The sequence below is a fragment of the Polypterus senegalus genome, chromosome 14 (genome assembly GCF_016835505.1).
Source record: "Polypterus senegalus isolate Bchr_013 chromosome 14, ASM1683550v1, whole genome shotgun sequence".
Classification (NCBI taxonomy): Eukaryota; Metazoa; Chordata; class Cladistia; order Polypteriformes; family Polypteridae; genus Polypterus; species Polypterus senegalus.
This window is the reverse complement of record NC_053167.1, coordinates 128,631,984-128,648,864: the sequence shown is the minus strand read 5'-3', so window position 1 is coordinate 128,648,864 and position 16,881 is coordinate 128,631,984. Positions and strand designations below refer to the sequence as shown.

General features: G+C 36.0%; 1 protein-coding gene across 5 annotated transcripts in view; it reads left to right on the top strand.

Annotated features, from left to right (window-relative positions):
- The window catches only part of lepr (leptin receptor), a 275,136-nt gene that overhangs the window by 226,455 nt on the left and 31,800 nt on the right, over positions 1-16,881 (top strand). For all 5 annotated transcript variants that reach the window (XM_039735320.1, XM_039735323.1, XM_039735322.1 and 2 more), the window contains 4 exons: positions 50-235; positions 15,346-15,441; positions 15,522-15,627; positions 15,921-15,996. In XM_039735320.1, coding sequence (XP_039591254.1) covers positions 50-235; positions 15,346-15,441; positions 15,522-15,627; positions 15,921-15,996 — 464 coding nt within the window. The remainder of the gene's footprint in view (positions 1-49; positions 236-15,345; positions 15,442-15,521; positions 15,628-15,920; positions 15,997-16,881) is intronic.

The following is a 16,881-nucleotide window of genomic DNA, read 5'->3' as shown; positions in this document are numbered from 1 at the left end:
AGAATGTCTAATTAGCTTTAAAACAATGGTTTTCTTTATGTCTTTGCAGTCCAGTATATTCAGTCATTCAGTGCCTCTTTGATCAATAATTCCTGTGTGCTGTTGTCATGGGAATACTTGCCAAGTAGTCTACATCTGGATTCATTTGTAGTTGAATGGAGAAATCAAGAGGAAGAGGAAAGCGGATTGAAGTGGATCAGAGTACCCCCCCAGCAGCACCAAGTTTACATATCAGGTACTGTCTAAATGCAGCTTTACTGATTACCTTTTACATTTCCTATAAATAAAGACGGGCAGCATTAGTATTAAAGCATTTTCTCATTAGCACTGCTTTTATGTGCACAAGAATGATTGTGAAATATTGTGCCATCACAAAAAAATAAAGTGCAATAATTTTCATATTAAAAATATATATATATATACTGGTATATATAATATATTCTGGACATTTTGTGTTGTGGTTTAAAATTATATAAATTAAGTCTTTGTACCCTCCCCCACCATAATCTTATCGTCTATGGGGGAGGAGCAAAAGCTTTAGATTTGTCAAAAATTTCAATCTCCAGTTTTCAACGGAACTCAGCGTTTTATTGTCCCCTGATACCAAAAACATAGATATCTCGCGGGTATGTGGCTGTCTGTGTGTATGTATCTGAGCTAAAACGGCTGGACAGAAAAATATCAAACTCAAAACTTAAGCCTGTTACAAGATGTGCTGAATAGTTTTTAATCCAAATTGTGCAAGGCAAAAAGGCATTCTAGCAAAATCCTCAAATACCATAATTAATTATGAATTTTTCTTGTCAATTGTTATTGTAATTACCTACAGTGCATCCGGAAAGTATTCACAGCGCATCACTTTTTCCATATTTTGTTATGTTACAGCCTTATTCCAAAATGGATTAAATTCATTTTTTTCCTCAGAATTCTACACACAACACCCCATAATGGCAACGTGAAAAAAGTTTACTTGAGGTTTTGCAAATTTATTAAAAATAAAAAAAACTGAGAAATCCCATGTACATAAGTATTCACAGCCTTTGCTCAATACTTTGTCGATGCACCTTTGGCAGCAATTACAGCCTCAAGTATTTTTGAATATGATGCCACAAGCTTGGCACACCTATCCTTGGCCAGTTTCACCCATTCCTCTTTGCAGCACCTCTCAAGCTCCATCAGGTTGGATGGGAAGCGTCGGTGCACAGCCATTTTAAGATCTCTCCAGAGATGTTCAATCGGATTCAAGTCTGGGCTCTGGCTGGGCCACTCAAGGACATTCACAGAGTTGACCTGAAGCCACTCCTTTGATATCTTGGCTGTGTGCTTAGGGTCGTTGTCCTGCTGAAAGATGAACTGTCGCCCCAGTCTGAGGTCAAGAGCGCTCTGCAGCAGGTTTTCATCCAGGATGTCTCTGTACATTGCTGCAATCATCTTTCTCTTTATCCTGACTAGTCTCCCAGTTCCTGCTGCTGAAAAACATCCCCACAGCATTATGCTGCCACCACCATGCTTCACTGTAGGCATGGTATTGGCCTGGTGATGAGCGGTGCCTGGTTTCCTCCAAATATGACGCCTGGCATTTACACCAAAGAGTTCAATCTTTGTCTCATCAGACCGGAGAATTTTGTTTCTCATGGTCTGAGAGTCCTTCAGGTGCCTTTTGGCAAACTCCAGGCCATTTGGCCACTCCACCATACAGGCCCGATTGGTGGATTGCTGCAGAGATGGTTGTCCTTCTGGAAGTTTCTTCTCTATCCACAGAGGACCTTTGGAGCTCTAACAGAGTGACCATCGGGTTCTTGGTCACCTCCCTGACTAAGGCCCTTCTCCCCCGATCGCTCAGTTTAGATGGCTGGCCAGCTCTAGGAAGAGTCCTGGTGGTTTCGAACTTCTTCCACTTACAGATGATGGAGGTCACTGTGTTCATTGGGACCATCAAAGCAGAAGACATTTTTCTGTAACCTTCCCCAGATTTGTGCCTCAAGACAATCCTGTCTTGGAGGTCTACAGACAATTCCTTTGACTTCATGCTTGGTTTGTGCTTTGACATGAACTGTCAACTGTGGGACCTTCTATAGACAGGTGTGTGCCTTTCCAAATCATGTTCAATCAACTGAATTTACCACAGGTGGACTCCAATTAAGATGCAGAAACATCTCAAGGATGATCAGGGGAAACAGGATGCATCTGAGCTCAATTTTGAGCTTCATGGCAAAGGCTGTGAATACTTAAGTACATGTGATTTCTCAATTTTTTTATTTTTAATAAATTTGCGAAAATCTCAAGTGAACTTTTTCATGTTGTCATTATGGGCAAGTTGTGTGTAGAATTCTGAGGAAAAAAATGAATTTAATCCATTTTGGAATAAAGCTGTAACATAACAAAATGTGGAAAAAGTGATGCGCTGTGAATACTTTCCGAATGCACTGTGTTTTCTGTTCAAACAGATCAGCATCAAAGTGGTAAATAATTACTGGAATGTTATAGAATAGTTTGGGTAACTGAGTTCCTAGTGTGCAAAGCCTACTGACGCTCACATCTGAATTTCTAATACTGTAAATGTAAAGACCAAAATTCACAGATAAGGAAAGTGGTGTACTGGTAAACCCAAGGTGCATAAGTGATCTTAACATTCATCCTCATTTTTCCCATATATATATATTTTCCCCATTATACAAAAGTGTAAATTAAAAAGTGATACCTATCACTTGTTTGCATGCTTTTACACTATGCTGATTTTAAATGTTTTTTTTAGCTCTACTAAATCAGAAAAATATTTTACACTATAGTCAGATTCACATTCATCCTAAGTATGTATTGTAATATTTTAGTCTTCTACTGAGCTGTAAAACATTACTCAGGTTAAAAACAATTGACAAATAATCTGGGATAATCTGACCAAATATTATTTTACTCTACTAGGGTTTGATATGGGTCTAAATGTGGAAGACTAACAAATAGCATTGATGAATTCAAATTCTACAAATAAGGGAGTGGGCCACAAAAGGGTAAGGAAGTTACAATGTGTCAGTATAATACTTTAGAGAGGGTTATGTGACAGGGTGACACAGACAAGTGTTTAATTCCATGAAAATGCAAGGATATCAGATAGCTACTGCTTGATACTATGTAAAAGACAGAGGTCATACTGACCTCTGTGGCCAGTTAACAGTAGTGATAGCTTATAATATTTGTGTTCAGAGTAAAATTAATTTCTTGACATCAAAGTAAGTCTAAAAGAATCTAACATGCAATGGGAAGGCCATGAGTAATTTTTACTTGGTGTCATTAGATTTTACAACATAATCTCTGGCTACTGTACAGTGATACACAACTTTGACAAACAGAATACAGCTTAGTATTACATTTAAGTTTAATTTTATAACCTAGACCATAATAAAATAAAATCAACATACTGTATATAGTTTGCTTCATTATGTCTGTTGTGACAGATAGGGGGCGCTATCGCTCCCTTGAACCCTTGTCCAAGACGCCAGACACCAGATAAAAGTCCAAACCTAGACTTTATTTATACTGCACAGTGCACAAAGCACCCTCTCCTCCACAATACTCATTAAATTACACAATTACTAATCAATACTCAATCCACCTCTTCCAGATGCATTTCCACCCAGCTCAGCTCTCCGTCTGGGAGCTCCCACAGTCCTTTTATATTCCCTGACCCGGATGTGTTCCAATCCCCAGTCCATGTGACTCCTATCACTTCTGGGTTAGATCAAAAGTCCTTTTCTTCACCCCGGAAGCACGTCATTCCCCTTGTCCATGTGACTCGGACGTACTTCCGGGGCATATGGCAAATAAACACTGTTCCTCCCTGCAGCATTTCCTAGTGGCCCCCATGGTATCCAGCAGGGCTGTGCATAAAGACTCCAATGTCCATGATGCCCTGCTGGTCTTCAGGGCACCTTCATACTGCAGGGAGGGCTCCACCTGGCGGCTTGGGGGTATTGGCCGGGATAAGAGGCCAGCCATACACCACACTGTACATTTAAATATGTGTACTGCCCATATTTCTTATTTCAACGGAATATGTTGCTGGAAGGTAAAACTGAAAGGATTTTCATAAGGACACCTAAAAATAAATGGAACGAAGGTATATTATTGACTTCAAAAGAAAATTTCATTGTGATGTAGATTAGTGAAAGCAGAGAATTCAAGTTATTTTTTCTTTTCTAATTTTCATCAAATCAGTTTTGTAAACCTCTAGCAGACTGACTTTAAAAGGAACCAAAGGATGGATTTTACCTGAGAGAGTTTGAAATGGTTACTGTCAATGAGATCATCGATGTCAGGTGCACCAGTCGCACAACGGAAAAGTCACTGCATTGTCAATTAAGTACCCAAGAAATTCACATTTTGTTTTTGCTCCTCATTTTAAAAGAATTTTTACCTTTGGCAGTGGGCTACTAATGCAATTAACTTAAAGGAAAACTATTTTAAAAATGAAAACAAGATAAAGAGAAAGTTTTTGTTCTTGGGTGAAGATTAATAACATTTGAGATTAGCACAACACAAACAATTTTAAAAGTGGCAACTCTTTAAAAATCACCTGCATTCTTGCTAAACTCTGCGATTCATATTCATATTAATCACCAGAATATTCTGCTTGCAGTAATAAAATACAGTATATGTCAGTGCAACATAGATAACTTTCTTCTTCTGCTGTGCATGAGTACATAGTGAATAATTTAAACATGAATTCGAAAACTCGCTTCTAGGCAAAAAAAGTGAGCTTACCCACTTTCTCCTCCTGCCATTTACTAAACTGACAGCTTTAGAGAATCTAGTAAAATTCTTTAAGATTTTGGAATATTAATCATATTTGTCCAGAATTATTTGTGATTCAATAGAAAATATTCATTGTTTTGGGAGCAGTTCTTTGATAAGTAATATTATGTCAAAAGTCTGCTCTATTCAAAGTCAGCTAAAGAAATGAACATTTACAGTAATTGGGTTATACTTCATGAAGCTGCACAACCTGTCTGCAAACAAAGAATTTTAGGTCAGTATTATGCTTTCATGGTTTTAATGCTAATTATTTATTTTATTCATTTGACATAATTATTTCTACATTTAAATGTAACATTAACTAAAATTAAAAATGTATATTTAGTTTATAAACAAAACAAAGTTTTTTTAACCAAACACACCCCAAAAGTTTAAAACAACCTGACAAAACATCCATTTTATTACACTAGTCTTGAATGTTTGGATGGATATATATAGAGCACCTTGTAGTATAAATGTAAAATACTGTACTTAACTAATATCCTTCTATTCATTCATTTTCCCATCTTTTTACTCCATATCAAGGCTGTGAGGAGCTGGTACCTATCTCAGCAGCATTGGGTGCATGGTGGGAACCACCCCTGAACAAGAATGCCAGTCCAATCCACATCCATACATTCCGTCAAACCAGGCCAATTTTAAGTATCACAAATTTCATGTGTACTTTATAGTTAAAAATACTCATTCAGCTCCTTGAAAACTGATGCTAAATATATCCCCACTCGGGGCACTCTTCAAGTGCATATTTGTTGTAAAAATAAAAATTTAGGTTGCTGTTATCCTTTACTGTTTGCTATGTTAAATATACTGTAGATGCACAGTAGTGAACCTGTATTTCTGGGAGGTTTTTCATTTTAATATCTTGTATTTCTTTGATTCCCAACTACCTGTGTGAAAGGGGAGTAGGGTGTTTTTATCTTGCAGCAGTTCAATGTGCCATCTAGTGGATTTTATGTGAAATACACTTTCTAAATTCATTATCGCTTGGCCGTTTATATTGATGGCTGTTAGAAAACGTACCATGATATAACCAAGTGTACATTTAGTGCTCTCCAAATTCATTTTTCTAATCCAAAGACAATATCTTTTTCACATATGAAATTTGATTGCAGCATTTTTTACATCTGACCTATTTCCCATGCAAGTGCCATTTTGTTTTATCTTTATTTCACTTTTTCAGTACCTAGTTTTGTTGAACTTTTATATATAATGATTATTGTTACATTGCCCACATGTGATGTGACTATTATACCTTCCACATCATTTTCTGGGATATGAATTTTTGAAGTTTAATCTTTTATTCTCTATGTCCTTTCATAAGTGATTCTATACTGTATGGACTGAGTTACTGGCAATGGACATCCTTGTCCCATAATTCTCAATTAGCTGTTTATTGACATTTTCCTCATTACACCTTGAAGTATCCACCTAAGTTATTCTTATGAGAATCCCAGTGTCTAAAATAATTGCTTCAAAGTCCAAGTTTAGCATTGCTGAGGGCATTTCCCTGGCTAATTTTACTCTAATGAAGTGCATATTTTGTTAATGCTTGGGCATTCATTATTTTTCTCCATAGGCTCGAGGACACCTGATTCAGTCAGGTCATATTAAAATTCCTAAATTCAACTTACAATGATTCCACTCCTTGTGTAGTAATCATGGCAAACCAGATTAATGTGTCTTCAATGTATGATATCTTTGGTACGTTTTTTTGAGGATTCCTATTGTTACCCCTTTTCTCCATGTCTTTGTTGACTCACACACTACTCTTACTTCTCTGTAAACCTATACCAAGTGGTTTTTTTTTCCTTGGTTTCCAAAACATAAAATAAAATTCTTCTAGGAGGTCATCTACCCCTGGAAATGTATTTTTCAGAGCATTTATTAAGTCGTCTTCTGTTTTTTCTAATATGGTATCTTTTCTCAATTCTCATTATTGTACTTTTTCATTTTTTACAGAGCTGCTTTACTTTCTTCCTTTATTATTTTCTTTATTTTTCTTTAAAAGTTATTTTTGAGCCTTTTATAGATTTTTTTAGTTTCAGAAAGAAAAATAAAATTGCATTTTTGTCCTTCTCAACTCTTAAACCATACTTTAAAAATTAATTTTCTTCCTTAATTTTATATGTTTATTATGCGAATATGCACTCCTTTATTGACATTTTTATTGTGTGGGTCATAGAGCTATTCTGGCTTTACCTTTGTATAATTTGCATACATTACCTTGTGCTTTTTCTTCCCTGTTTTCCGAAAATACAAATATAAAATTTCCTACAATAAGTTCTCGGTTGTTTGAATAAAATCAGTATGAGTTGTTTTTTGTTTTTTTTTTTCCTTTGAGCTGAATATTGTGTTGCTGCCTTGCTGGTTCATTGCTTTGTACCCAAAACTGCCATTATACCTGCATATCTATGGAATAGGGGGAAACCTAGAGTATGTGATCTATTTTTTAATTTAAAGAGTTGCATTTTAGACACAAGTCATAAATCATCATAAGAATATGAAATGATCTCTTCATGTAGTTGAAACAGAAACATTGAAATAAATAAATTATCAATTGACAAGTTTCGTGTTTTTGATTGAATTGCATTCTTATTTTGATCTTATGGTCTAAGAACAATTCACACAAGCACGATGAGAATATGCTAAGGTAAGCCAGACAGCAGCAAGTCAGGTTTCAAATCCTGGCTCCTGAAGTCGTTAGACCAGTGTTTCCCAACCTCGGTCCTGTGGCCCCCCTCTGGCTGCAGGTTTTTGTTCCAACCAGCTTCTGTTTTTAATTGGACGCCTGGACTAATTAAGTGAACTCTTATTTCCCAAGTTCTGTGTTTTGGGAACAATGTAGAAATTAGAAAACAAAGTTTGGTTTTATATATATATATATATATAAGTAAAATGTACCAAGCAGTTATATGGGAATAATATTTTCATCTTGATTTATATTCTACTTTTCTAGGTGTTCTAATTGTTTACTTAATCCATTATTTACTAATTAGTGGGTCTGATGCTAAAGTACTTCCAGCCTTTGATTATTCAGTGTTGTTTGCCAAAGTGTCTGCTCTGCTCATTTTTAATTGTCATTAATAAGATACAACGAAGAGGAAAAACTGTACAGAGAAAGGGCAAAATATAATGAAATCAACAAAAGAGAGTTAAACATTTAAATCTACAGCAAAAGCAAAAATATTTCTAAATGTCTTATAAATGTAAAAATCATGCTGCTGTGCTTTTCTGAATGTAGAATAAAAGAAAAATAATACCAGCTAATTAAATGAGATCAGCGCTATCAGGTGTTGTCACTGATTAGGACTCTCGTTGGAACAACAACCTGCAGTCACAGGGGGTGCCCAGGACCGAGGTTGGGAAACACTACATTAGACAGTTGCTGAAACCACTTTTCCAACTGTCGAAAGCACTGTTCCACTTGTCAGTCTTTTCCTGAATTGTCATGATTTTTAAGTTTACTTTATTTCTGAGATTGTCTTTTTCACTTGGTGTTTCTGTTTTCCTCGTGTTACACTTTGCATTACAAGTGTACAGTTCTTTTTTCTCTTTTGTTTACTCTAGGTTGGCACTTACTCTTCTGTTAGCTTCCTTTGCTCCCATGAGTATCTGAAATAAGCATTTGTCTCTTCCTCATGTGTTTAGTACACTTTCAATTGCATCTTTATGATTTTCAATTGGAATTTCTGAGAAATTTAAAGCATGTCTATGAATTCCACACAGTGTATAAATTTACTTATATGTACTGTACATACTTTGCTAAATGCAATAATTAGGGCTTTTTTCTTTTAGAGGATACAATTAAAAGAAATAGGTGGTAACATACAGTATCTATCTCAGACATTTTCTGACATATAATGGTTAAAATAGGTTTGTAACCTAAGGTTTGTGCCAGTGCAAGATTTCCAGGTAGACACAGCAGGCATGTGCCTTGGGAGATCACACTAAGGAGAGACAACAAATTTATGAGAAAAAGGTGGTCAGTATGACATGTCAAATATTCCTATCAGCAGTTACAGTTGAAAGTTATACTCTTTGCGATCAGGTGTCCACGCTTAAGGTTCTTAGTTTCAGGTCCGCCTTTTCTTTCTTTTTAATTGTTTACATATAGTAAGTACATCTTTGTACCAGGAGACTACTTCTAAATACAACTTCAGATATTCAGAAAGACAAAAATAAAGTGTTTGATATGGAAAACAAGCCCTGCTAGGAGAATTTTTAATTATATATACCTTTTTAATCCATTTACTTTTTCCTTGCTTATTTGCTTGTTGACTTCACACAAAATGCAATTTGTCATTTCTTCCTTATTTTTCATGTGGATCTGTTTTAGTTCTTCTCTCTTTCTTCTTTCACTTTGGTGTGTAGCTAAAAGTAGCTGCTACATGCCCAAGAAATGAATTGGAATGGTGTGGCTGACAATCTCTACTTCTCTTCACTAGAAGGAATGAAGTTAGTCAGTTATCTTATCTTTTGAAAAGTAGGCAGAATCTTTCTTATTATTTTTAAAACAATGGCCAAGAAGGAAAGGCAAGATTTTTTTTCCATCCTTTTGTATTTTGTAATTGAACAATGAGACAGGACAGAAGATAGTATTGTACTTTGGACTAGTGGAAAATAGGACGGTGTAGTTTTTGCGCATAATGGCATTCCCTGGGTTTTCTAAAACCTGACACCTCTAAAAAAAAGGTATGCAAAAAGCATAGAGAATATAATCGGTTTCATATATATTATATTTTTTGTGCTTTCGCTCATGATGAATTGTTAAGGCTTTTTGTACTTTTTTTCAGTTATTTATTTCTTATTGAAATTTGCTGATTAGCAGACAGTACACTCAGTCCATTAATTTGACAGTCTAAGTCCTTGACTCGTTGATGGGCCAAATGAATTCACTGACTTATACATACTGCATCCCAGTTTACTGTTGTGAGCTAGCAGTCAGTCATAAATATTTTGAATTACTAAAACCGCTCTTTGGTCTAGCATTCTGACAAAATGCTTGCTCTGACTTGGCATCATTTTTGTTGTGGCTTTCAGAATTTTCTGTATCCGTACCTTGATAAATGAAGAGAGAGTGTAATACCTCACACTACTGCAACTAAAGTAAGTCGTCCTTCTAATGACTGTAAGCTATTTAATACAGTGTAGGGTTCCCTGGGCTACAGCACTGGGTACCAGACAGGAACCAGCCCTCAAAAAGGCACCTTGGCAGAATAAAAATATTAGTTTCAATTTGAAATTAATGTAGAGCTTGCAAAATGAAATACATGCATGTTATGTATCACTAGAATGTTTAGAATCATTTTGCAGACAGAATCATCTTCATAAGCTGTAAATGGCTATTTTTACCAACAACTGAAAAATCATGAAAGAAACGGGAACATAAAATAATGCTGTCACTAAGAAAATGATAAAAAAATAACATCAATAAATATTTCAAACTCAAAAATAGTGTATACAAAAAATCCTTAGGTGAAATAGCCACAAATGTCAACAGTTTTTAAGTGCAACATTTCATTTTTCTCATAAAGAATTCAGTGACAAGCTGTGTGCTAGGAAAGAGAGACCTGGCCTTCATGCTATTAGTGCACCTCATTCCTTGAGAATAATTTTCAGTAATGCTTGGAGAATTACTGCTATTATATATTTTATTTTCTGTTTTTCAATTATGTGCAATGTAAAATATAAACTTTACTTGAGTGTATTAGTTTTTATAAAACATTTTTTTTCATTTTTGGTATGCATGAATTTGTGATGTCTTGAACTTAGTTTGCAAATTTCACTGTAGTGCATGCAATTTAAGTGTTTGTTTCTTTGGCTATAGAAAGACTTCAAGCTCCCTCTACTGGTTATTTATTTGGAACTGCAGTCTTATATTTAAAATATAAATTCAATGTGTAGTTTTCAAGTCCAAGTTATTTGGTCACCATAATATTATACATTAATTTGCCACATGAAGATATGTTCTAAAGTTAATCATTTTTTATACAATTTAAAAAATACCTAGCCTGTTTTTGTAGTTTTAAATAGGTTTCAAGTGGCACAAATCTGTGTCTGTGTCCATTTTCAAGCCAAAAGTGTTATCAACTATTGCTCCATATTTTGACATTGTACACAGCTGACAAACAGTTTATCCATTTCATTTTAGGAAAGGTTAAAAAATAGATTCAGCTGTTTTAAAAGACACCAGCTATGTACTTCATTTTACTGCTCAGCTCCCTCCACAGCAATCTTTCCTCCTCAGAGGTGTTATTAACATTTTTGAAGGCGGATGCTTAGATATGAATTGCTGTAACAATACTCAATGAAAAAAGTCACCCATACAATCAAAGACGGTCTTTAACTACATGTGATAAACAATAATTCAAAGCTGATTTAATACTACTGCAAATCACAACCTGTAGCTGCCTTATCATAGTGTGGGCTTCAGTAAATGTCTGCCTAGAGGAAACAATGCAACTTCCTAATTACAGTACTTTTATTCACTGAAGATCATTGTCCTCAATTGTTTTGCTGTTATCATATCCTCAGCAAGAGCAACTTAGCATGCTCTGTAAAATTCAATTAATGGTGTGTGGCATTTCAGAATGTTTGATTGGGGTTTGGCTCATTCATATACATCTGTCTTTTCATTTCCCAGTATTTTTTATTGTGCATATAACATGTCACACAAAATCCTTATTGCTGAATGTTGATTGGCACTGTGATCATCATGCAGATGACTTTGACTATTACAAAAATGTAAAGATGGGATTAAAAAATGCTATTTGATATAATCAGTTCAGATGTGTTGTATAAAGTACGAATGAACTCTTATGTACACATTTACACCATCATGCATCGGGTATAATCTAGTAACTTTCTACTACTAATGCAAAGTTAACATCTTAGCTTGCATCTTCTTTCGGTGATGTTTCCACTTTGACTTGCATGAACTCAGCTGTTTACTCAAGTCAACAGGTTTTCATATCCATCATCTGACTGCTTTTTCTTTTGTTAAGTAAATTGTTAAATTTATATTTATTGCACATAGTACCATTTGTTTTCTTTTTTGTAATCATACTAAGACCAGTTTTATAAATAAACAAGGTGAATGAAACAATAATTAAATGGCCATATAGTGTAAATACAGTAGATTTAGACAGTACAAAAAAGTCTTAGATAACAACAAATAAAAACTAACCTGGAACGTAAAACCATTTACAGTTAGGTCCATAAATATTTGGACAGAGAAAACTTTTTTCTAATTTTGGTTCTGTACATTACCACAATGAATTTTAAATGAAACAACTCAGATGCAGTTGAATTGCAGACTTTCAGCTTTAATTCAGTGGTTTGAACAAAACGATTGCATAAAAATGTGAGTCAACTAAAGCATTTTTTTAACACAGTCCCTTCATTTCAGGGGCTCAAAAGTAATTGGACAATTGACTCAAATGCTATTTCATGGGCAAGTCCGTCGTTATGTCATTATCAATTAAGCAGATAAAAGGCCTGGAGTTGACATGAGGTGTGGTGCTTGCATGTGAAAGATGTTGCTGTGAACAGACAACATGCGGTCAAAGGAACTCTCCATGCAGGTGAAAGAAGCCATCCTTAAGCTGAGAAAACAGAAAAAACCCAGCTGAGAAATTGCTACAATATTACGAGTGGCAAAATCTACAGTTTGGTACATCCTGAGAAAGAAAGCAAGCACTGGTGAACTTGGCAACACAAAAAGACCTGGACGTCCACGGAAGACAACAGTGGTGGATGATCGCAGAATCATTTCCACGGTGAAGAGTAACCCCTTCAAAACAGCCAAGCAAGTGAAGAACACTCTCCAGGGGGTCGGTGTATCGATATCCAGGTCTACCATAAAGAGAAGACTGCATGAAAGTAAATACAGAGGGTGCACTGCAAGGTGCAAGCCACTCATAAGCCTCAAGAATAGAAAGGCTAGATTGGACTTTGCTAAAGAACATCTAAAAAAGCCAGCACAGTTCTCGAAAAACATTCTTTGGACAGATGAAACTAAGATCAACCTCCACCAGAACGATGGCAAGAAAAAAGTATGGAGAAGGCGTGGAACAGCTCATTATCCAAAGCATACCACATCATCTATAAAGCACGATGGAGGCAGTATGATGGCTTGGGCGTGCATGGCTGCCAGTGGCACTGGGACACGAGTGTTTATTGATGATGTGACACAGGACAGAAGCAGCCGAATGAATTCTGAGGTGTTCAGAGACATACTGTCTGCTCAAATCCAGCTAAATGACGTCAAATTGATTGGGCGTTTCGTGATACAGATGGACAGTGACCCAAAACATACAGCCAAAGCAACCCAGGAGTTTATTAAAGCAAAGAAGTGGAAAATTCTTGAATGGCCAAGTCAATCACCTGATCTTAACCCAATTGAGCAGGCATTTCACTTGTTGAAAACTAAACTTCGGACAGAAAGGCCCACAAACAAACAGCAACTGAAAGCCACTGGAGTAAAGGCCTGGCAGAGCATTAAAAAGGAGGAAACCCAGCATCTGGTGATGTCCATGAGTTCAAGACTTCAGGCTGTCATTGCCAGCAAAGGGTTTTCAACCAAGTATTATAAATGAACATTTTATTTCCAGTTATTTAATTTGTACAATTACTTTTGAGCCCCTGAAATAAAGGGATTGTGTTAAAAAAATGCTTTAGTTGACTCACATTTTTATGCAATCTTTTTGTTCAACAACACTGAATTAAAGCTGAAAGTCTGCACTTCAACTGCATCTGAGTCGTTTAATTTAAAATTCATTTTGATAATGTACAGAACCAAAATTAGAAAAAAGTTGTTGTCTCTGTCCAAATATTTATGGACCTAACTGTATCTATCCATCCATCAATTATCTGTCTTGATTTAAAGTAGTTCAGAGTCACAGGGAAAAGTGAAATGTAGAAAATAAATTATAATTGATTAAGGGTGAGACAACATGATGGCTCAGTGTTTAGTGTGGTGCTTCCTCACAACTCAATAGCACTATCTAGACCTCTAAACTGGCCCTGTATGGATGTGTGTAAGTAGGGCCTGCAATGTATTGGTGTCTGTCCAGGGTTAGTTCCTGCCATGTGCCCAGTGCTGCTGGGGTGGGCTTTGGCCCCCGGTGACCCAGAATTTCAATAAGAGGCGTGAAAATGTTAAATTATGTTCTTACATATCCCTGCCAACGATATGCACTGTTGTGAAGAGGGGGCCTGAACGCACCCCAAGGAGATACAGTCGCTCCTCCGAAACCCCTCATAAACAGTGATACAATGGGAAACATTTTTACCTCCTCTTTGCTCGATCAGCTGCTGGCTTGCTGCTGCTGCTGTGCCATGTGATCTGCATCTCGTGTGGCGCTTCGAACGTTTAAAAGCCTGTACAGCAGCTGTCCTTTTGTCTCGCTGCCTTGTCTCTCTTCTCCCCTAGACATCCTCAAACACTTTTCAATCTCTTTTCAATGTTCCATTATTTCACCGAGTAATATTTTCCATTTGTTTGCGCTAAGGTGATCTTTACCATCATTTTTTGAGACTTTTGAAATCTCCTTCTTCCATTATCTCTAACCTGCTTTGCATGTGTATTGCACCAACATTTTTGAATTCTTTACGACGTTCTACTTTGTCTTTTTCCGGCCCCAGGCATGGTTAAATCTCTTGGCACAAAGTCTAGTCTCGCTTAAGACCTGAGAGCACAGGAAGTGTGTCTGCCAAAAGCATTCCAACAACTGAGAAGTTAGATGACTACGGTGTTGTTTGAAAATGGTTGTAAGTAGGACGTGACTTGCAAAAGTCACCGTCTCACAGGACTTGCTTCCAAAGGTTGTAAGTATGACATGACTTAACTGTCTCGCAGGACGTGAAAGTGTCTCTCTGTCACAGGTAAAAAAGTCTTGTCCCGTCCCAAGATTTTTTTTTTCTAATAGACAGATGTGTAGGTAACAAAGTAGATTCATTTATATCGAACTAGTTGATTGTCAGTCTTTATATGCTAACTTTTTCTTCGAAGTGGAACCTTTCATGGTACCCACTATAACATTAAAAAGAAATCGGTTACATTAATCCATTTTGTCGTCGTTCTGTTAATTTTCTGATTCAGTTTTTGCTTTACGGGGTCATGGGCAAAGGAACAAAGCTTATCTTAGTAGCATTGGGAACAAAACAGTAACCAATCCTTGATGGGATGCCAGTGCATTGTAGGTCCAACTCAAGTACACACCTACATTCACCCATTCTTGGTCAGTTTGATATCTACACATGTTTACTATTTGGAAGGAAATCAGAGAACCTACACAACATTGTAGCCCCCATTCTGTTTTTAAGTTTATACTCGTAGTCTGTCATGAAGGACAATTAAAAGAGAGCAGTACATGTCTTTGACCGTCTTTACTTGAAATTGTACAGAATGTTGATCCTTCTCCTGTATATTATTTATATTTGTTCAGAGGGTGATAATATTTAATCAGTTTAGCTTTGCCAGAATTAGGCACATTATTATACCACAAATTAATTTGTTTTGATCCACTTTTACAGATTCTTTGTTTGCTTTGAGAGAGTGCAAGTTTACAGTGTACCCCATATTCAGAGATGGTGAAGGCCAGTCAGTGACAACCTTTGTTAATTATAAAGGTAACAGATTTTTTGAAAATTGTATGGTGTGTTGTTATGACATTCGTCTTCTTTCTTTGATAATTAATTTCTTTTTTTAGATACCAGGTGGAAGATAAAGGGTGAAAGAGCAGCCTATATACTTCTGTTTATAATTGCCTTTTTGTCCATTGTGCTCTTTGTGACACTGGCAATCTCCCAGCACCAGTATGTATCTTGACTTTTCATGTCTTTTACTACAGTGAATCAATGTATTTATGTATTCTTGCACAATGTTTCTAATTTAATTTAATATAATATGTGAAAAACTATTTGCAACCCCTAGTATAACGCAAACTATTCTAGGGCATAGGCGTCACTCAGTCTGCTTCAATACACACTTTAAGCACTGTAGACCACCTGCACAAGGCTGTAAAAAAGCAAAAGCAAAATCAATAATGCTAACAGAACAGACTTTTTAAATTGATCTGCTTATATATTCTTTTTTTTTTTTTTTCCAGAATGAAAAAGCTTGTTTGGAAGGATGTACCTAACCCAAACAATTGCTCTTGGGCTCAAGGAATTGATTTCAGAACAGTAGGTTTACAAAATGGCAACATACTTGTAATGCAATGCATGCAATAACATGAGAGAAAAAAAGAGAGAGTAACACGTAGCCTGTTTGCTATTAAAACCTAAGGTCTGACTTGTTTGTAGAAGTTGAGAGAAGGTATTAAAAGGTATTAATAATATAAAGACACCTTCAAGAAAGGGCCATAGTATGTGAAGGTACAGAGGTAATCATTTATATTAATAAAGCACTGCAGCTTCCTGTGTTAAAGAGGAACAGTATAGAAGAAGTGAAATACACTTATGAGTACATTTTTGTTAGTTTTTGCAATGAAAGTTGCTTGGGAGTCATTGGCATATCATGTGTTTCCACAGAAACTGAAAAGAAGACAAATTAAGAAAGTGTAAAAATGCACTTAGTTTAGTTGTAAACATTCTCCTATAATCATCTAGAGAAACACCTCATTGTTTTACTTAGACTATATTAGGGATCATTTGGGTGGGAGCTGCTAGAGTGAGTGTAGTGTCGAGAATGAGATAAACTCTTTTAGGCTTAGCATATGAAGAAAAATAAGCAGAAGTATTTAAACTTATCAAGAGAATTAAGTCAATTCCTGTTTTTACTTTAGAATAAGAAATTAAAAAAACAACAGTAGAGCATGTATGTCATTTATTTAAGGGCACATTTTATATGATATTTATATTAGAAAGCTTCTTTTCTGCCAAAGAAATCACTTTTAAACTGCTGCCCTAGGAATGTAGTTATAGCCGCCTTTGCAAAGATGGGGTCCGTAAACCATTAACTATGTTACCTGAGAAAAATTTTTACCATACCATTCTCAAAGTTGTTTAATTCAGGATGTTAAGGGAGCCAGAATCTATTCGCACAGTTCTGGGCATAAGACAGCAAAC